The sequence below is a fragment of the Medicago sativa genome, chromosome 5 (assembly GCF_051527215.1).
Source record: "Medicago sativa cultivar Bolivia chromosome 5, Bolivia_mono, whole genome shotgun sequence".
In the NCBI taxonomy this organism is placed as follows: Eukaryota; Viridiplantae; Streptophyta; class Magnoliopsida; order Fabales; family Fabaceae; genus Medicago; species Medicago sativa.
Window position 1 is genome coordinate 55229466 of NC_140753.1, and position 21228 is coordinate 55250693.

General features: G+C 35.3%; 3 protein-coding genes and 1 pseudogene across 4 annotated transcripts; 2 read left to right on the forward strand and 2 right to left on the reverse strand.

Moving 5' to 3' along the window:
* The first annotated feature begins 2568 nt into the window (after window positions 1-2568).
* On the forward strand, window positions 2569-5008 carry LOC146923192 (cytochrome P450 CYP736A12-like). Of its 2 annotated transcripts, XR_015012761.1 has the most exons (3): window positions 2569-3391; window positions 3678-4600; window positions 4706-5008. XR_015012761.1 is itself a non-coding variant. In XM_085715901.1 (2 exons), the coding sequence occupies exons 1-2, from the start codon at window positions 2699-2701 to the stop codon at window positions 4524-4526; spliced, it is 1542 nt and encodes a 513-aa protein (XP_085572027.1). In that variant the 5' UTR covers window positions 2569-2698; the 3' UTR covers window positions 4527-5008. The 2 variants fall into 2 exon arrangements, 1 of the variants encoding a protein (XP_085572027.1); XM_085715901.1 differs by having other exon boundaries at window positions 3678-5008.
* A 774-nt stretch (window positions 5009-5782) lies between these two features.
* LOC146923193 (cytochrome P450 CYP736A12 pseudogene) lies at window positions 5783-6378 on the reverse strand (annotated as a pseudogene).
* A 1963-nt stretch (window positions 6379-8341) lies between these two features.
* Window positions 8342-11380, reverse strand: LOC146923194 (cytochrome P450 CYP736A12-like). The gene is made up of 2 exons (XM_085715902.1): window positions 10456-11380; window positions 8342-8856 (listed from the first exon to the last, which is right to left on the reverse strand). The coding sequence occupies exons 1-2, from the start codon at window positions 10936-10938 to the stop codon at window positions 8365-8367; spliced, it is 975 nt and encodes a 324-aa protein (XP_085572028.1). The 5' UTR covers window positions 10939-11380; the 3' UTR covers window positions 8342-8364.
* Window positions 11381-14792: 3412 nt separating this feature from the next.
* On the forward strand, window positions 14793-17036 carry LOC146923195 (uncharacterized). The gene is made up of 2 exons (XM_085711666.1): window positions 14793-15903; window positions 16216-17036. The coding sequence occupies exons 1-2, from the start codon at window positions 14793-14795 to the stop codon at window positions 17034-17036; spliced, it is 1932 nt and encodes a 643-aa protein (XP_085567792.1).
* Window positions 17037-21228: the final 4192 nt, after the last annotated feature.

Below are 21228 nucleotides of genomic sequence, written 5' to 3' on the forward strand. Positions count from 1 at the left end.
TTAAGTTGAAATTTTGGATTATTGATGCATTTATAGTTTTATTAGTAATGCATTTATAGTATTATATAAGTATATGTGTCATGTATATAATAATTTTAATACTATTATAGTTTACAAGTCGATTCCATCTAGGCAAAACGAGTTTATGTAAAAATCCAAGTTTGACAATCTTGTGTTCAACTTATGATTGAATAATGCATCATATTCCATCATATTGTACAGCCTACATAGAAACCTAAAATTGATTTCTATGATTTTGACAACATTTCAATTTAGTGCTCAGTTTCCACTATTATCTCTATGTAACTGTGCTCTTCATTTTCTCGTCTATAACCTATCTTAGCGCGGTTATCGACCAATTGTCATTTCTATTCCATCTATCTGTTTTTGTCGCCGTAGAAGTTTATGTCATTGCGTGGTCTTTAAACCAAACCAAACCTACTCATAACCAGGCAGAGAAACCAAACCTACTCCCAGCCAGGCAGATAACTGAAAACTTATGTATAACAGACTATTGACATGCAACAAACTGCAAAAACTGAATACAAATCTACAAACGATTATACCAAAATTGGACAGGTAGCAAAATAAAAACCTCAATTATGTTTTAATTTTTTGAGAGATCCGAATGTTTGGTCAGAAAATGCCGAAGAATTTTACCCAGAGAGGTTTATTAACAAGAAAATGAATTACGAAGGACAAGAGTTTGAAAGTATACCATTTGGGTTTGGTCGTAGGCGTTGTCCTGGGATTCAATTGGCTTTGAGGACTATTAGGTTAGCTATAGCTCAATTGGTGCATTATTTTAATTGGAAACTTCCATATAATATTAGTCCTTCCAATTTGAACATGGATGAGAAATTTGGACAATCTATACATAGAGCTCAACACTTGCACGCAATACCAAGTTATCGTTTGGTAGGTGATGGCAAACTTGAATAGTAGTTCCAAGAAGGACAATATTATGTTTGCATTCCACAAGTTTATTACTAGAAAAGATGCTTTATGTTTAATTAGTTTAATGGTGGTTGTATAAAATATGTTCATGAATACGGTTGATGGCTGATTCTACACACACACTCACACACATGTGAGCTAACTTATGAACTACAGTGTATTTGGGCTAAACAACCTAATAGTTAGACGTGTATGAACTAAAAGCTTATTTTAGGAAAGGAAGAGATATTGCATTAAAACTATCTTTACATAAATGCCAATTATCGTGGTATATGTGTCTGAATTACATGTAGCCTTGTAGGGGAATTTTCTTCCCCCATCACTATCCAAGTTTAGGAGTGGCAAAACGGACTTGATCCGTCGAATTGGTCCGTTTAACCTACCATTTTAAGCAAATTGAGTTAACGTTTTGAGTTCACCCCCTAGTTTGTCCGTCCCATCTAGCATGATGAAAAAGTGGGTTTTGACCTGCAGGCTTATGAAAAATTGTTTCTTTATTTTTATTGTACTAGTCAATAACAAAGTGACCAAATTTTTAAAGATTTTTTTCCCTAAAAATAACCGGATTATTCTTTATTGAACAATTGTTTTTACCCATAAAAATCGTGGGAGGATCTTTGTTTTACTCATACAAGAGAATTTAAGACAAGAAGCATATTTTGTCTAATTATGTTCCTTTAGTTTATAGTTAAATATTACATATTTCATTAAATAACTTAGAAGTTAGAGATTTTATTCTTTGACAAAAATTCTAACTCAACTTAAGTTCTAAAGAACACCAACTATAATTGATTTATTAAAAATAAAATAAAAAGAGGCGACATAATATTCCTATCATAGATGCATAACTGTTTTTTAGATGTATTTGAATAACTACTACTTTTTTTTTTTTTGGTACAACGAATAACTACTACTCTAATGTTTCTTTAGAGGGAACTAAATCGTCAATATCTTTGGAGGGGAATTATTTGCATCGAATGGAATGTGTAATTTTTTTTGCAACACAATATTTGTTTTTGTTATAACAACAATAATAAAAGAATATTGTCTTTAGATGTGATTAGAATGAGAATAAAATAACTTTGAAATTTGAATATAAAAAAAAAGTTTTTAGTCACTTATCTTTCATCCATAAATCTAAATAAATTAAATGGAGCATGGAACATATCTTAACTGGTCTAACTTGACCTAATATATATAAAAATTTAGATTGATCACAAACCAAACCTATGAATACGTGAATCTAAACCACACAACTTACGATTAGTCCAATCCATATAGATCAAGATATAAGAGTGATTACGACTAATTTGAGAAAAAATTTGGGTCAACTTTCTATCTCTGATACTCTCAATGTGTTCTTACTTTTTTTCAATTGCTTTGATTTACATGACAATATTTACATTGCTTTGTACATCCTTGGTTGTTCTGTAAATTGTTTTAAAATGATTGTTCAAAATTTCAAATAACATACCTCAAATATAAATGGACCAAAACAAATTGGTCTTAATCAAGAGAAATATAAGTTTTTGACTATAAATTTAATATAAAAAAGAAGCTATAAAGGATGTTGTAATACTATATAGGATAGGATGTTGTAACAAATATCTCATCAATCACCCACTTATACTATCCACAAACAAATACACCACTGGTTGAGAGATAAAGACCAACCTGGAGTTCTTGATAACCCTCACCTTTTTTCTGCTTGATCCAAACCAAGAAGCCATTCATTGTAAACATGTCTTCTACAACAATCATAATAATTCCTTTCCTTCTCTTCACTTTCACATACTTTTTATTCAAATTCTCCTTACGTGCAAAACAAAACACCATAAATCATAAAAAGCCACCAGGTCCACCAACACTACCAATAATCGGAAACCTTCACATATTAGGTAAACTTCCACATAGAACACTTCAATCACTCTCTAAAAAATATGGTCCAATTATGTCCTTACAACTTGGTCAAGTTCCAACTATTGTTATTTCATCTTCAAAAGCTGCAGAATCATTCCTCAAAACTCATGACATCAATTTTGCAAGCCGACCAAAGACTCAAGGATCTGAGCTCATGTCAAATGGTGCCAAAGGGTTGGCTTTTTCTGAGTATGGTCCTTATTGGCATAGCGTGAGAAAACTTTGCACTTTAAGACTTCTCAATGATTCAAAGGTTGAGATGTTTGGTCCTATTAGAAAGCAAGAGTTGGATGTTTTGGTTAAATCTTTGATGAAAGCTGCTTTGGTAGGTGAGATTGTGAATGTTAGTGAGGCTGTACAGAATCTTATAGAGGAAAATGTGTATAAGATGATACTCGGTCGGAGTAAGTGTGAGCAATTTGACTTGAAGAAGTTGGTTCAAGAAGGAGTGGCTTTGACCGGAGCTTTTAATCTTGTTGATTATGTTCCTTGGCTAGGAGCATTTGATATTCAGGTATGTATGTATGTGCGTATAAAAAACAAATGATTGCATATAATCGTAAAATATAATTCAAAGTTTCGAAGGATACACATAAGTTATTTGAAAGTGGGGACCAAAAATTGTGATATGAATTAAGTATTTGGAGAATCAAAACTTGCTGAAATATATACTTTTTTAGAATCATGACTAACATCAAAATGGACGAGTATATTGGAAAATAAATTCAAAACAAGAACTAAAAGCAAACTTTTCTTATGTGTTTTCAATGATTGATACTATTAATTTAACTCTCTGTTAGGGATTAACAAGAGCCTGCAAGAAAACAAGTAAATCACTTGATGAGGTGTTGGAGATGATAATATCCGAGCATGAACAAACTATTAATGTAGACAAAGTTTGTCATGAAGACTTCATAGACATACTACTCTCAATTAAGCACCATACCATAGATCCAAAAAATGAACAGAAACATGTCATTGATCGACCAAACATTAAGGCAATTTTACTAGACATGGTTATGGCAGCAATTGAAACATCTGCTACCACGATTGAATGGGCTTTATCTGAACTTTTAAGGAATCCAAGAGTGATGAAAACCCTTCAAGATGAGATACAAAATGAAGTTGGAAAGGAAAGAATGGTTGAAGAGAAAGATTTAGAGAAGCTAAGTTACTTAGATATGGTGGTTCATGAAACTTTAAGACTTTACCCTGTTGCACCCTTATTACTCCCTCGGGAGTGTAGAGAAAGCATAACAATTGATGGTTATTTTATAAAGGAAAAGACACGAGTTATAGTAAATGCATGGACTATAGGGAGAGATTCTAATGTTTGGTCAGACAATGTTGAAGAATTCCATCCAGAAAGATTTATTAACATGAAAATGAATTATGAAGGACATGAGTTTAAATCTATACCGTTTGGTTCTGGTCGTAGACGTTGTCCGGGAATTCAAATGGGTTTGATCACAATTAAAATGGTTATAGCTCAATTGGTACATTGCTTTAATTGGGAACTTCCATTTAATATTAGTCCTTCCAATTTGAATATGGAGGAGAAATTTGGACTCTCTATACCAAGGGCTCAACACTTGCACGCAATACCGAGTTATCGTTTGGCTTTGGCATGTGACAACAAGCATGATTAGGTCCAAGAAGGAAAATGCTATGCTAGATGGATTAATAACTTGTCTTTGCATCTGATTTGCAGTAGGGAAGAGAGGTATGTTGTTCAAATTATGCATAGTTGTCCAATGACAGTTTTGGCTTGGAACAACTTTGTAGATAATAAATGGAAGCTTGTTTCTAATAGCAATTTGTTTTACAGAATTGAGATGAACTTTATATTGGGGAGTGTTTGGAGTCATGTGTTATTTATTGTGGAGGTGAAGAGATAATAAATAGAATGCTCATTCCTATTTCTTCTGCTTACATACCTATTGTGCAGCATACATGTGAAATTTTGTCATTTAACCAAAAATTAAATTCATGTATGTATGCATAACTAGTATGGATCCCGTGCGTCGGAGGGGCAATTTTATCTCTGATTGTTTGTTGTAAAATACATGTTACCGTCAAAATCATATTTTATTTTGACAGTAAAGTTTTCCATCACCATTTTGACGGTAAATTTTATCTATAATTCATGTAAGGAAGATTTCTACACATAAGGACACACTTGTCATCTAAAAACCATATGACATAATGAGGCAATGATTGCTAGGTGCTTTAACATGTTCAAGGCTATAACTAACATTTATATAAGCATCATCAAAGTAACCTAGCTAATAAACAACATCAAAACACAAACCTAAAACTATAAACAACTTCAAGTTTGTTATAAAAGTTGTTTTAGAAGTTAGCTTGTATAACAAGTAACTTGGATAGCAAGTAATAGAGGCTATAAGTAGTTAAACCATCATGTGTATTTATATTAGAATTAGAGATTTTCCAAACTAATATACAAGTTCAATTTCTCCCAAAAACTCTCTAATCTCTTCTCTCCTCTATTCTCTCTCAAATTCACAAAATCAAACCCTTTGTTCCAACAAGGACTAGTTGTAGCACCTGGTTTGAATTGTAAACTAGTAAAAATAATCCATTAACTCTATATATATACCTTATTACTGAACTTTCATATATCTATCTTAAGTTGAAAAGTTACTCTATAAAAGAAAGAAAGGTTTGAACTTTTTCAAATAGTCAAAATTGGATAACAAAGGCAAACCCTCCTTTCTTGCATTTTCATGCAACTTCAGTACTTCAATTTAAATCTATCTCCAATTTAGGAATGTATATTAAAGCAAAAAAATTATTGTATGAGTATTTATATGATTCTAAATTGCAAATAGGTTGTTTACCATTAGCAGAAAAAGAAAGTTGTTTGCCCCAAATACACTAAATGTTGGCTATAATAAAGAACCAGCAATATTTATTAACTTATTTTATATAAATTACACAAGCAGAACCTACCATACTTGGCATCATTACTAGTAATAATTTGTTGTACAAACACAGTATTGTCCTTCTTGGACCTATTCATGTTTGGCATCACTTGCCAAACGATTACTTGGTATTGCGTGCAACTGTTGAGCTCTAGGTATAGTGAGTCCAAACTTTTCTTCCATATTCAAATTGGAAGGACTAATATCACATGGAAGTTCCCAATTAAAGCAATGCACAAATTGAGCTAGAACCAATTTAATAGTAATCAAACCCAATTGAATTCCGGGACAACGTCGACGACCGGAACCAAATGGTATAGATTCAAACTCGTGTCCTTGATAATTCATTTTGTTGTCAATAAATCTTTCTGGATAAAATTCTTCAGCATTTTCTGACCAAACATTTGAATCTCTCCCTGTAACACCCATATTTGAAATTATCTAGAATAATCAAATATGCGTTATAAAGTGATATTGGATACATTAATTATACAATGCAGAAACGACTTTAAGTCGAGAGTTATGATACAAAGCTTTCGAGTCATATGTTACATTATTACACACCAAAGTTTTTGCTTCATAATCTAGTTACGAAGTCTAACAACATAACTTAAATAATATAACATATGCATCCTTAATTCAACTCCACTTTGATTTCTGCAAACTCGATCAATCCAAAGCTTTTTCCTTACCTTTTCTTTGAGCAACCTGTGAACCTGAACAAATAAGGAGTTGGATGAGACATAATGCCTCAGTGAGTTCTATCTAACCTAGGCTAGTGATAACCTTGGGGAAAACCTATAGTTATCACGTGTCTAAATTACAACCTGCCGGTTGATTATACGTGTGTGGATTTTGCTTATCTAGACGGTAGTGCATGCTATATCCGTCGTAGATTCTTAACATCTTACTAAAGGTCTTGCTACACTATACATGTCATGGCGATCAAGGGAAAAGTCTAAGATCGCTATATCAAGATACGCACTAAGTATCAAGAACTATCTTCCATGACACATCTCTAAGTCGGACGATTAAGTAAAACCCAACTCGTCATCAACCTACTTCCTTTACTTGATTTCTAATCTTGTACATATTAAGTCATATCTGAATTCATACGCAAGCATAATACATGTTCAAACATTAAGTTAGAAGTTAGCGTTGAACAATCAAGAATATCTGAATTCATTTTACGGATTAGTTCCGAGTGGAGTAACCCCGGAAGTTAATCCCTTACTACCGGTATAAATGCCTAGCAAGGCGTACCGGACTCCCTTAGTGAAGTGCGGGTCCCTTACGGCTTACCCCATTTCCCCTTGGAAAACCTTTTATACCCATCCTTGATGGAATACAAAAGACACACCACTCTTTCTTGCTTAAAGATTATAAACGTATAATTCTTATCTTAACTTGATCGTGAATAGATTAACTAATCACTATTCTTCTTATTATTCAAAACTCAATAATTAACTATCTAGTTCTCGATACATATAAATCGAGGCTCTAAGTTCCTTCCTTTACTTAAAGTATAACTTGCTACCCGAACATGACTTGATATATCTCTCGCATATCATTTATCATCAAACATTGTTAGTGTTTTGCCATGCCTTACTCTTGTTCAAACCTTGTTTGGAATTGCACTTTAAACACTTGGAATTGAGGGGTTTCATAATTTAGAAAGATACTGCAAGATCGAGCCTCGGATAGCCCATGCTGGCCACAAAACGAATTGACAACACATGCTGTGCAGTCAATTTCGCCAGGCCAAATTCTCTCCGCCATGGCAAAAAATTTCGCCATGGCTAGCTAAATGGCGAGCTATTCCAGAGAGCACTGATCCCCAGCTCGCCATGGCGAGCTCAATTCCGCCAGGCGAACTGTAGCAGTCCAGAATTCTGCAGAAAACGTGATTTTGCATAAAAACCTCAATTTCAAGCATCATAAGGTACCTAGAACCTCTAGGACACATAAAAATAGTTAGAAATGGAATACATGGCATCATTAACATGTTTTGATCATAAATGATACAAAAGGGGCAACTAGAACCCTAAATTACATACTAACAAATTCATGATTTTCTCACAAGAAATTGCATAACCCAAGTGAGGGATAAGCTAACTAGGAACTCACCTTAAATAAGTTGACAACAAGCTCAAGTTCTTGAAGACAAAGTCCTAAGAGCAAAACCCTAAATGAGAGAGTAGTGTGTTGGAGAAGCTTGCTTCCAACTCTTTACCAACACCCTTAGCAAAACCTTACTTAGTTCTAACTTATGGAAGATTAAGAGAAGATTGAATGATGTGTGTAGAGGAGATTAGAGGAAAGAAAATTCTTAGAGAGAAGGGAGAGCAAAAGTTGCAAACCCTAGAGAGAGAATGGAAGAAAGTTATGAAGATTTGTGGTCCTAACCCACATAAATATCTTCTCCACGTGAAAGGTCTAAAATACCCTTGCATCACTCGTTTGCATTCTATCGTTCCAATTAATATATCAGTCTTTAAAAGCGGGATGTTACACTCCCTATAGTCCATGCATTTACTATAACTCATGTCTTTTCCTTTATAAAATATCCATCAATTGTTATGCTCTCTCTACATTCACGAGGGATTAATAAGGGTCCCACAGGGTAAAGTCTTAATGTTTCATCAACCACCATATCCAAGTATCTAAACTTCTTTAAATCTTTCTCATCGACCATTCTTTTATTTCCTACTTCATTTTGTATCTCATCTTGAAGAGTTTTCATCACTCTTGGATTCCTTAAAAGTTCAGATAAAGCCCATTCAATTGCGGTAGCAGATGTATCAATTGCAGCTCCAATCACGTCTAGTAAAATTGCCTTGATGTTAGTTCGATCAATAACATGACTTTGCTCATTTTCTGAATCTATGGTTTGGTGCATAATTGAGAGAAGTATATCTACAAAATCTTCATGATGAATTTCGGTTGCACTAGCAGTTTGTTCATGCTCATTTATTATCGCCTCTAGCACCTCATCAAGTGCTTTACTCGTTTTCTTGCAAGCTCGTGTTATTCCCTAACAGAGAGTTGAAGTGATGGGTTACTATTAATTGGATATAAATATTAAAAATACGAGAAATCGCTACTTTTGTAAACTTAGGGGGTGAATAGTACGTTTAAACCTTTTATTTTTTGATTAAAATCCAACTCATTTAGACATACTTATAAAATACACATTAACAAATGTTTTCATTAATAATAGGCTAAAATATGGTATTGGTCCCTGCAAAATAGGCCAGTTTTGGTTTTAGTCCCTGCAAATTTTTTTTTATAGTTTTTGGTCCCTGCAAAAATAGGTCAGTTTTGGTTCTGCAATTTTTTTTATAGTTTTTGGTCCCTGCAAAAAATTTTGTTTTTGGAAATAGTCCCTAACCCAGTTATGTGATGATTTGTCACTTTTATAAATTAAAAAATAATTATTATATCTGTTTTATTATTATTTTTTAATTAAATAATAATTATTGTTATATAAATTATAACAATAATAACAATAAATGATTTTATTTTTTCATTGCTTTCCATTTAAGAGTGTTCCTAAATAATTTAAGAGCGATGCTAGGAGCAGTCGCTTGAACACACTCTTTTGAATACTTGCGCAGTGATTGGCCCACGTGTCTATTATTGAAAAGTTTGCAACAGGCAACCGGTTTGTTTCAATTTTGTTTAATATATTTTAAAATAAAAAATAATGACTTTAAAATCATTGCCTCGTCTTCTCAAAAATTGTTGTCTCGTCTTCTGGAAAATAAATTATGCATTTTTTAGTGTGGCAAAAATGGCTGCTTTGCAGCAAGGCTGTATTCTTCAACAAAAATCGTTAGAGTGTTGGAATTTCAAATATGGAGACCGAATTGAATTGAATTGAATTGAAGAAGTTAGATTCAACTATATTTTGTTTGTATGGGTATGTGGTTGCTGCAAATGAGATAACTATGGAGAGAGATCTAGAGAGAGACAACGTTTAAAAAAGAACTAATTCTTTGGGGAAATAAAATAACCCGTTTTTTCTTTTCTTTGTGAATATGCAAAGATTTAATTTTAAATTGGTGAAGAAGTTTCTCAGAAGTACAAAAAAAATAGAATTTCCCATGAGATTGTGTTTGATTCTCAGGTGGTGAGTGGGAACGAAGGGCATGTGCCAATTTTTTTGTTTTAAAGTGAAAGGAAAAAAAAGGGGATTTTCTCTCTCCATGTAAACCAGTATAGCCGGTTCTTAGGTAATGAGTCTTTAAAATATGATGATGTGGACCAATTATAGAGGGAGTGCATATGAGAGAGTGTTAGAGAGGTTGTCCATAGCATTCCTCATAATTTAAAATGATGGCTGTGACCACACAAGTTTGCAATGATTTCTATTTATACCGAAAGTAAGAGATACTAGTCAGAGACCCGTGCGGACGCACGGGCTAGCTGAGCAATTTATGCAATTTTGCAAATGTTCATTCTTAAAAAGTGGTAATAGCTTAGAATGGAAGATTAAATTGTGAAAAATTGAGATCAAATTAGGAGACCCCTTTATAACACGAGAAATTGATCAAAATTGTACAACTTAAGAGAGACACTAAAAATAAAATAAGTCAATAGGTAACCATATATTTTTTATACAGATGCATACCTGAAAATCGAAAGGGCCTAACCAAGAAACATAATCAGCAAGATTAAAAGCTCCGACCAAAGCCATTCCTTCTTGAACTAACTTCTTCAAGCCAAATTGCTCACACTTATTCTTACCAAATATCATTTTATACATAATATCCTCAATAAGATTCTCTACAACTTCACTAACATTCACAACTTCACCCAGCATAGCAGTTTTCTCCAACGACATAACCAAAGCACCTAACTCCTCTTGTCTAATGGGAGCAAACATTTCAACTTTTGAAGCACTAAGAAGTTTCAAAGTGCAAAGTTTTCTCATACTACGCCAATAAGGACCATACTCAGAAAAAGCAAACCCTTTGGAACCGTAAGACATGATCAAAGATGCTTGAACCTTTGGCCGGCTTGCAAAAACGATGTCATGAGTTTTGAGAAATGATTCTGCAGCTTCTGAAGATGAAATGATTATAGTTGGGATTTGACCAAGTTGTAAGGACATGATTGAACCGTATTTTTTGGAGAGTTTTTGAAGTGATCGATGTGGAAGTTTGCCTAATAGGTGGAGGTTTCCGATTATTGGTAGCGCTGGTGGACCTGGTGGTTTTTTATTGTATATAGTTTTTTGTTTTGGATGTAAGAAGAGTTTGGATAAAAGGTATGTGAAAGTGAAGAGAAAGAAAGCGAGTATTGTTAAGAAGACATGTCTACAATGAATGGTTTGGTTTGCATCAAGATCTCCAGGTTGGTCTGATTTTATGTCTAAACTAGTGTTCTATTTATTTGTAGATTTCTTCATGGAGTAGTTAAAATGGGGGAACAAAAAATAATCTTAAGAGTTTAATATGTTAGTATAATATGTACGCAATCATATTTGACGAAAAAAATTTAGGAATAATTTAGGAACCACATTAACATATCTGTTCTGGAGCTTTCCTATGCTTAAACTACATTATCAAGGCGAAATGAATTATATATTATAGATTTGTTTGAATTGATTTACTTTTGAGCTTATGCAAATAAATAAGATTGTATGTATATTATGCATAAGCTTGTCGATGTAGTTTAGGAAAAAACAACTTATGAAGATACAATTTTCATTAGTAAAAACTTATAAATTAATATAAAAGCTTATTATTTCTTTGCATAAGTTATTTTTCATAAGCTCAAAAGTAAGTGAAAGGAAACAGACTCTAAACCAAAAGGAGCTGATCCTAACCTACACAAAGAGTGCAAGGTGAGAACTCAAGTATCTACAAACATATTTACAAACTTATCATCAACCATAAACAAAAAAGAAAACAACTAACCCACTAGTCGGGGAACAAATCAAAATCACTAGCTAGATAACATAAATCAGGCACTGATTAGAATTAATCTACTAAAGATAAAAATCAAAAGTTAAATTTTAATTTTTAGGTTCCAATCACCAAAAAAATAAGGGTTTTTCTAACTTGTGCAAGATTGCACAGCTTAAGGGCTAATTAAAGCACTATTTTTTTTGGGTTTCTCTAATTCTTATTAATGACTCTTTTTATTTTAAATTAATTGTTTCTCTCTCTCTCTTTGATTAACCGGTTTACGTATCAGATTACAAGGAAATTTTCCAATTCTCTCTTCAATACCAACGCCATCTCTGTAAAATAATCCACAAAAACCATGTCCTATTTCATCACCTCAATGTATTCAATTAGCTTTCTTCATAGACTCTCCTTTTATTCTTTCTTCATCCACTCCATTCATCAAGCTTTCTTCAAAATAACACCAAATCTGCCCACTAGTTTTTCGGGTCAACATTTCATGGTAATAACTCCGGCGAAGAAACCGCTTCACACTCTTGGTTATGGTCAGATCAAAATTCTACCATTCCCAATTTCTTGCAAATTCAACTCCTTCAAGCGCCGTAATTTTATAGTCAATCGTTGTTTTTTCTCTGACTCATACCTTCTAAATTGTTTTTTTTTTCAATTCAAACTTTCAAAGAGCTTCTTCTTAATTCTTTGATCATGTAGTTTTGTTTTTTTCGTCTGCGGCAAGATGAGATGAGACAGAGGCAATAACAAGACTAATTAAAAGTGTGATAATAGGTTTACGTGAGAAAAAAACTAGGAGAGAAAAAAAAACAGTTTTTAAGAAAAAGACTAATTAATTGCATCATTAATAAGAATTAGAGAACCCAATAAAATGGTGCATTTATTAGACCTTAAGCTGTGCAAGATTGCACAGGTTGGAAAAACTCAAAAGATAAAAACTTCACTTTATTAAGTAACCGATGCAAACACAACTCCTTTTATTGAAAAACTAGACTCTAACCCGTGCGATGCACGGGTTTTGTAGAATTTCGTATATAAATATCATATTGATTATACATTCAATACTATGCTATGAAACGGCTGCAAAAAGCAAACAAAAAATTGCAAAAATTACACCAATTTAAACTATTAATAGGAGAAACAAAGAGGCCGGTAAAATTACAGAAAAAAGTGAAGTTTCTAATTATAAAATTATCATCTAGATCAGTCAAATTATCTACAATTTTAAAGATGCAACTTTAATATCGTATAATGTAGTAAGCGTACACCAAAAAAAAAATCAAAAAGAACTACTATCAATAAAGGCACCGCTAATAATATAAAATAACTGCTATGAGAGAGGAAATTGCTAAGGCGGTTGGGGCTTTAAAAAAAATGTTTTAGTCATGTATTTCAATTTTGGAAGCAACAATATTTCAACAAAAATAGAAGTGGCATAGTGGTTATAGTTGTAAAGTGTAAGCATAGGGTACCTGGTTCGATTCCTTGCAAACTCTTTCTTCTCCCTCACCGGAACCACCATCAGCCCCCACCGACCACCTTCGTCTGCCGTCTTCAACCTCAAATATCGCCACCACCACCGCCACCACCGTCCAGACACTCAAATCTCAAACCTGTTGTCCTCATTAGGGGTGGGCATGGTTCGATTCGAGATGAAACTAAACTGAACCAAACTGAACTATTTGCTAAATTTAAAATAACTGAACTGTTTGTATTTCGAACTGAATTGAACTGTTTCAAACTGAACTAAAATATTATTAATGGTATAGTTGCAAAAAACTTAAAAAAAAACACACGAAATCGAATTTTAGTTACCAAACTGAACTGAACTGTTTCGAATAGAACTGAACTGTTTCGAACCGAACTGAACTGTTTGAGTTCAGTTTCGGAACGTTAGTAATAGTTCAATTCAGTCCAGTTCAGTAGTTCTGTTCGATTTTTCAGTTTTTTTCCCACCCTTAGTCCTCATTGTTGGATATTTGTATGTTGGCTTCACTTTTGCCTAAAACAAATATTCAATTCAGATGTGGAACACAATGTTCCAACATCCAGACCTGGTCTGTACGTTCTGTGCTTTGCCTATGTTTACGCACGCGCTTGCTTGATTGAAGGAATCCACACCAGCTTGAGTTGGTCTGAACCGTGTGCAATTATGATGAGATCAGAACATATGTGATTTCTTAAGGAATTGTTAAAATGACTTAGGAAAGTATTTTTAAGGTGACTTTTAATGAGCCTACTTTCTAGGAGTTTCCATATCCGTCCATGTTTCTTAATCAATAAGTCACTGATCCGATCTGAAGCATGATTGAAGGAATGACACGCCTTGCTTCAGTATATAAAGGAGGCTACAAGACCTGAAGAATTATTCAAGACATTGGTTTACAAAATAGAGTTTTGTTTAGGTTTTGAGTCTTATATCTTGTGAGCCTTTCATGTATCATCTTGATACATGTTTAAGACTGTGCTTTGAGTTGTAATATTGTACACTACTCCGAAGCTTTTAAGCAAGGAGCTAGGTAGATTGTGAACTGCATCTAAGCTTTTAAGCAAGGTTGCAAGTTGTTGTTTTTTAGGGTAACCTCATTTGATTTGAGTCTGTAATTTGGGAATCACAGGGGATTGTGATATGTTGTAAGGGAGTGAGATGGGATCTCAGATCTAGGAGTTCCTAGGTTGAAGTCTAGTTGGGGTAGGTCCTAGGTCACAAGTGCAAACGTGGTTTGCTGAGAGATTTTGAATATGGACTGCACTAGTGGATTTCCTTCCTGGCTTGGTAGCCCCCAGAGTAGGTGACGTTGCACCGAACTGGGTTAACAATTTCTCTGTGTCTCTTTTCTTTCCTGTCTGTCATATTGTTTTATTATGAGTATGTTTGTTAGCTTAATGTTCTAAACATCATATACAACATCTCTTTACTGTGTCCTGTGTTGGAACATCGTTTAGAACATCTTAAGTCTAACGTGCCAGAATAACAATTGGCATCAGAGCAGGCACCTTGTCTGTTATTGGGTGAGATCCAGAGGAGATCTATTCTGGCAATATGGAGAAAGAAGGAGGCTTTGTTAACAGACCACCATTGTTGGATGGCTCTAATTATGATTGCTGGAAATCACGTATGTGTGCTTTTCTCAAATCCATTGATTGCAAAACTTGGAAGTCTATTCTAAAAGGCTGGGAGCATCATGTTAATCTTGATAAAGATGGGAACAAAACTGCTGCTCTGAAACCTGAAGAAGAATGGACCACAGCAGAAGATGAGTTGCCTCTTGCAAACTCCAAAACCTTGAATGCTCTTTTCAATGGGGTGGATAAGAGCATGTTCAGGCTAATCAAGAAATGTATAGTGGCCAAGGAAGCATGGGAAATTCTTAAAATTGCACATGAAGGCACATCAAAAGTGAAAAGCTTAAGAATCCAACTTCTGACTACCAAGTTTGAAAGCTTGAAGATGAAGGAAGAAGACACCATACAAGACTACTATATGAATGTGCTTGACATTGCTAATACATTTGACTCTCTTGGAGAAAAATTATCAGATGAAAAATTGGTAAGAAAAATTCTCAGGTATCTACCTAAAAGATTTGACATGAAAGTCATTGCTATAAAAGAAGCTCAAAATATTTTCGAAATGAAGATAGAAGAACTCATTGGAACTCTACAGAGTTTTGAAATTATCATCAATAATAGGGTTGAAAAGGAAGATAATAATGTTTTCGCTACTGATATTAAAACTCAAGGGAATCTTGAGAGTGATGAGAACTTGGCTGATTCTGTAGCGCTCCTTAGAAAACTGTTCAACAAAATTGTGAGTCTGGCTAACTGGAAGTCCAGAACAGATGGTCAGAACATTAGATCCAACATCAAAGAAAAACAAAAAGACAAAGAATGTGAATTCAAGGAAGACCAATGTCATGAATGTGGAGGTTTTGGTCATATAACAACAGAATGTGCTAACGTTTACAAGAAAAGTGTCAATGTTGTTTGGTCTGAGAAAGATGCTTCTGAAAGAATAAGTGAAGGTATGTTCTCTAGACAAGTAACTGCTCTAATAGGAAAAATCTATTCTGATGATGAATCTTGTGATGAAGAATTGGAGTATGATGATCTAGCTACTGCATATGAGGGTCTGCATGCTAGAAGTACAGAAATCTGTAAGATGCTAGGAGAACAAAAGAAGATGAATAACCAACTCCTTTCATAAAAAAATGCTCTTCTGACAAAGGTATCTGAACTCAGTGCTGAAATAACATGTCTAAACTCACAAATTGAAGAGCTCAAGAAACAGGAAAATGGGTCTACAAATCAGAATGATGAGGGTAAGACACAAGCAAAAGTTATGGAATTTAATTATCAACCTCTGAATTGAAAGCAACTCAACAAGAAAAATGCATATGCTGTGGAAGATTGTGGGATATTGAGAAAAGAAAAACCTAATGAACGCAATAAGGTTACCGATACTTCAGGTAAGGATGGCACGACAATGTTGGAACCTTCTCAACAACATGTGCATAAGAAAAGGACAACTCGTCCTTGGGTATGGCATCATTGTAAGAAAAAAGGGCACATTAGACCTTTATGTTACAAATTATATGGTTATCCAAGAACATCCAGTTACAAATGGATACCTAAGAGTGTCAATGTTGGTCTGGTAGGTCACATCTCTAAAAAGTCAACATCTAATGATGTTTGGTACTTTGACAGTGGCTGTTCCAAGCATATGACTGGGAATGACAGCTATTTTGAATACATAAGACCTTGTGAGAAAGGGTATGTTACCTTTGGTGATGATGGTAAGGGAGAAATACGAGGTAAGGGTAAGTTGGTCAGTAATAAGCTACCCAGGCTTGATAATGTCTTATTTGTTGAAGGACTCTTCTCAAATCTGATCAGTGTGAGTCAGCTGTGTGACCAAGGTCTGGAAGTGAGCTTCAATAAACTTGGATGCAGAGTAACAAATGAGGAGGGACTGGTACTCATGAGAGGAAGTAGGACTAAGAATAATTGCTACAAATGGATTCCAGAAGAACAGACAGACATGTTGGATAGGATGTTGGAACATCAGAAAGGTCAACATTCATCACACTCTCTAGAAATGAAAAGAGGTTCTCAGAGTGGTTTATCTCTAGAAATTAATCAGACTAAAACTCAGAAGTTCAATGGAAAAGAGATCAGCTATATTCCTACAGAAGAAATTTTAATTGATAAATATACAGAATTGTTGGTCTTTAAAAATTTTGAAAAGATAAGGGACAGACTTGACTTTTCTCAGAGGAAGAGGTTATAGCAGTTAACTGGGGTCAAGCGTGCAAAAGAAGGCTATAATTCATATTACTTATTGGTGCACGCTTATTTAGGCGGTTGTGGCTTAATTAACTTCCTATTCTCAACTAACCGCAATCATATCATCCTTAACCCTAGTCACACTCTCCCACTACTTTTTTTCGAAACCGTTCAATTTCTCCACTCAACAGATCGCAAAAATCTTCTCTCTTACTTCATCTAGTGCCACTGTCAATTCTCCGCCATGAAGTTCAAGAATGATCCTGCTGTTTCTTCTGGGAAGAACACTGTCGAACAACGAGCATCTGGTTCCTCTGCTATGAAGATGGTAAAACCTCTCAATACTGTGCCACCAGCAAAACCTATGAAGAAAACTAGAGTTAAGTCCACATCTAAGAAGAAGAAATCTACTAAGAAGGGTGAGTCTAAGGTAGCCCTAACCATGACAGATCTTTATGAAAAAGAAATTCCTTCTAAGGCCACAGAGAAAGGCTCCGCTGCTCATGATACTGATGTTGAAGACGATCTCAAGAATTGTTCAGATGGTGCAACTCCCAACCGTGAGAAAGGTAACCCTGTTTCATTTCTAATTCCTGATGAAACTGTGTATGGTAGAAAACTAGGGCTAGAAGACTTAAATGATGCCATAGAAAGTACTGAGAACATGAATGTCGATAACCCTGAAAAGGAGACTGGCACTGAGGTCTCTGTTGAAAATGCTTCTAAGGAAACTGACTGTCAAGTTAATGTTGGACCGGATGTTGACACATCATTGGGCCAACCAGGCAAACCAAATAGTGAGGACAAGATTACTGGTGACAAACAGGATCATAGTATTGATACAGGCACTGAGGAGGATGAGAACCCTGATAACATCATTAAAAAATCTCAATCTGGAAATAGTAGTGTTCACTCTGAGGAGGAAGAGGAAGAAGAGAATTCTGGTGATAAAAATGCAAATGATGTTGTGGTAGATGTTGATGAGTTAGAATTGGATGATGTTCCTCTGGCTAAAATTCAGGATGAGAGTGTAGCGAAAAGACTCAGAAGTAACAAGGGAAAATCAGTTCCTTCTGTTAATCAAAGCTTCAAGAAGACTGCTGTTGCAACAACAGAAACTTCCAAAGGTAAGGCAAAAATAACTGGTGTTGGTCCCAGGAAGAGCTGGAGTAAGGTGATTGTGAAAGGTGGTGGTAGTAGTTCTAGGAAAAGGAAGGTTGTTTCCTCAAGTGAGTCTAAGTATGATGCTGAGATGGATGTGCAGAACATTACTTCAGAATCCAAGAAAGCTGATGGGAAGAAGGATTCACTAACTGTGGAAGATGTGCCTATTGACAACGTGTCCTTTCATCTTCCAAGTTTTGCTCAAAGGTGGAAGTTCATCTACCATAGGAGGCTTACTTTGGAAAGGGAGTTAAGTGAAGAAGCCGTGAAGATTGAGGAGGTTATGAGTTTAATCAGAGAGGCTGGTCTGGAGAAAACTGTGTGTAAGATAGGAGAGTGCTTTGAAAAGCTTGTTAGAGAATTCTTAGTGAACATACCAAAGGATTGTGATAATCCTCTTATGAGAGATTATCAGAAAGTGTACGTTAGAGGAAAGTGTGTGAACTTCTCCCCCAACATCATCATTAATTTTCTAGGTGTTGAAGGAGGAGCAGCTGAGGTGGAGGCTACTGATAATCAGATCTGCAAAGAGATCACGGCCAATAAAGTGAAGGTGTGGCCAAAGAAAGGAAAAATTTCTTCTGGGAAGCTGAGTATGAAGTATGCTGTGCTCAACAGAATTGGGGCTGCTAATTGGGTACCTACCACTCACTCATCTGATATTGCCACAGGTTTGGGTAGGTTCATTTATGCAGTAGGAACAAAAACTAAAATGGATTTTGAGGCAGAATACATAGAGCGTTCGTCAAACTGGATTAATAACTTGTCATTGCGTCTGATTTGCAGTAGGGAAGAGGGGTATGTTGTGCAAATTATGCATAGTAGTTCAATGACAGTTTTGGTTTGAAACCACTTTGTAGATAATAAATGGAAGCTTGTTTCTAATAGGAATTTGTTTGACAGAATTGAGATGAACTTTAATATTGGGGAGGCTTTGGAGTCATGTGTTATTTATTGTGGAGGTGAAGAGATAATTTAGACCATCTACAACATATCACTTTATTTTGGGTGTTTAAGTTAGTCATGCATGTACATCATCTATTTTATGATTTTCAATGTTATTACTGTATCATTGACATCCATATGTGGCATATCCCAATCCAACACCCTCCCATGTGGCATTTTTTTATAATTATAATGGGGAAATTTTGCCATTAAAAATAAATTGAGGGATACTTTTGTCCAACAAACTCAGCAACTCTCACACGCTCTTTCTTCTCTCTCACCGAAACCACCATCAGCCCCCACCGACCACCTTCGTCTGCCGTCTTCAACCTCAAATATCGCCACCACCACCACCGCCACCACCGTCCAGACACTCAGATCTCAAACCTGTTGTCCTCATTAGGGTTGGGCATGGTTCGATTCGAGATGAAACTAAACTGAACCAAACTGAACTATTTGCTAAATTTAAAACAACTGAACTGTTTGTATTTCGAACTGAACTGAACTGTTTCAAACTGAACTAAACTATTATTAATGGTATAGTTGCAAAAAACTTTAAAAAAAAACACACGAAATCGAATTTTAGTTACCAAACTGAACTGAACTGTTTCGAATCGAACTGAACTGTTTCGAACCGAACTGAAGTGTTTGAGTTCAGTTTTGGAACGTTAGTAATAGTTCAGTTCAGTCCAGTTCAGTAGTTCTGTTCGATTTTTCAGTTTTTTCCCACCCTTAGTCGTCATTGTTGGATATTTGTATGTTGATTTCACTTTTGCCTAAAACAAATATTCAATTCAGATGTGGAACACATTGTTCCAACAACCAGACATGGTCTGTACGTTATGTGCTTTGCCTATGTTTACGCACGCGCTTGCTTGATTGAAGGAATCCACGCCAGCTTGAGTTGGTCTGAACCGTGTTCAATTATGATGAGATCAGAACATATGTGATTCTTAAGGAATTGTTAAAATGACTTAGGAAAGTATTTTTAAGGTGACTTTTAATGAGCCTACTTTCTAGGAGTTTCCATATCCGTCCATGTTGCTTAATCAATAAGTCACTGATCCGATCTGAAGCATGATTGAAGGAATGACACGCCTTGCTTCAGTATATAAAGGAGGCTGCAAGACCTGAAGAATTATTTAAGACATTGGTTTACAAAATAGAGTTTTGTTTAGGTTTTGAGTCTTATATCTTGTGAGCCTTTCATGTATCATCTTGATACATGTTTAGGACTGTGCTTTGAGTTGTAATATTGTACACTACTCCGAAGCTTTCAAGCAAGGAGCTAGGTAGATTGTGAACTGCATCTAAGCTTTTAAGCAAGGTTGCAAGTTGTTGTTTTTGAGGGTAACCTCATTTGATTTGAGTCTGTAATTTGGGAATCACATGGTATTGTGATCTGTTGTAAGGGAGTGAGATGGGATCTCAGATCTAGGAGTTCCTAGGTTGAAGTCTAGTTGGGGTAGGTCCTAGGTCACAAGTGCAACTTTTGAATACGAACTGCACTAGTGGATTTCCTTCCTGGCTTGGTAGCCCCCAGAGTAGGTGACGTTGCACCGAACTAGGTTAACAATTTCTCTGTGTCTCTTTTCTTTCCTGTCTGTCATATTGTTTTATTTTGAGTATGTTTGTTAGCTTAATGTTCTAAACATCATATACAACATCTCTTTACTGTGTCCTGTGTTGAAACATCGTTTAGAACATCTTAAGTCTAACGTGCCAGAATAACACTCATCCTTATTCTTAGATCCAACCATTGTCGCCCCCGTTCTGACCTCAAATCTCACCACCACCACCGCCACTGTCTCTCTCAGATCTAAGCACCACTATCGTCACCTCTCACCCTCACCCTCACTGCCGCCACCACTGTCAGCGCCTTATCTTCCATATCTTAAATTTCATGAGACAACGACGATATTGATGAGGACGGTGGTTGTGAAGATGAAGAGGCGGCGGTGCAGTTGTGTTGCAGTTAAATCTGTCTTGAAGAGAAGAGGTGGTGATTGTGGTGGTGTTAGGGTCGGAGAGGGGTGAGAAGATGAGAGAGGGTCGGAGGCGCAAGGAAGAGGACACCGAAGGGATGG

What these genes read in the sequence shown, in the direction of transcription:
- LOC146923195 (XM_085711666.1), top strand. Translation starts at nt 14,793, where the DNA reads ATGGAGAAAGAAGGAGGCTTTGTTAACAGACCACCATTGTTGGATGGC. An exon ending in TGCTAGAAGTACAGAAATCT is followed by an intron (nt 15,904 to 16,215) that starts GTAAGATGCTAG and finishes CCGATACTTCAG; the next exon opens with GTAAGGATGGCACGACAATG.
- LOC146923194 (XM_085715902.1), bottom strand. Translation starts at nt 10,938, where the DNA reads ATGTCCTTACAACTTGGTCAAATCCCAACTATAATCATTTCATCTTCA. An exon ending in TAGGCCCTTTCGATTTTCAG is followed by an intron (nt 8,857 to 10,455) that starts GTATGCATCTGT and finishes ACTCTCTGTTAG; the next exon opens with GGAATAACACGAGCTTGCAA.
- LOC146923192 (XM_085715901.1), top strand. Translation starts at nt 2,699, where the DNA reads ATGTCTTCTACAACAATCATAATAATTCCTTTCCTTCTCTTCACTTTC. An exon ending in TAGGAGCATTTGATATTCAG is followed by an intron (nt 3,392 to 3,677) that starts GTATGTATGTAT and finishes ACTCTCTGTTAG; the next exon opens with GGATTAACAAGAGCCTGCAA.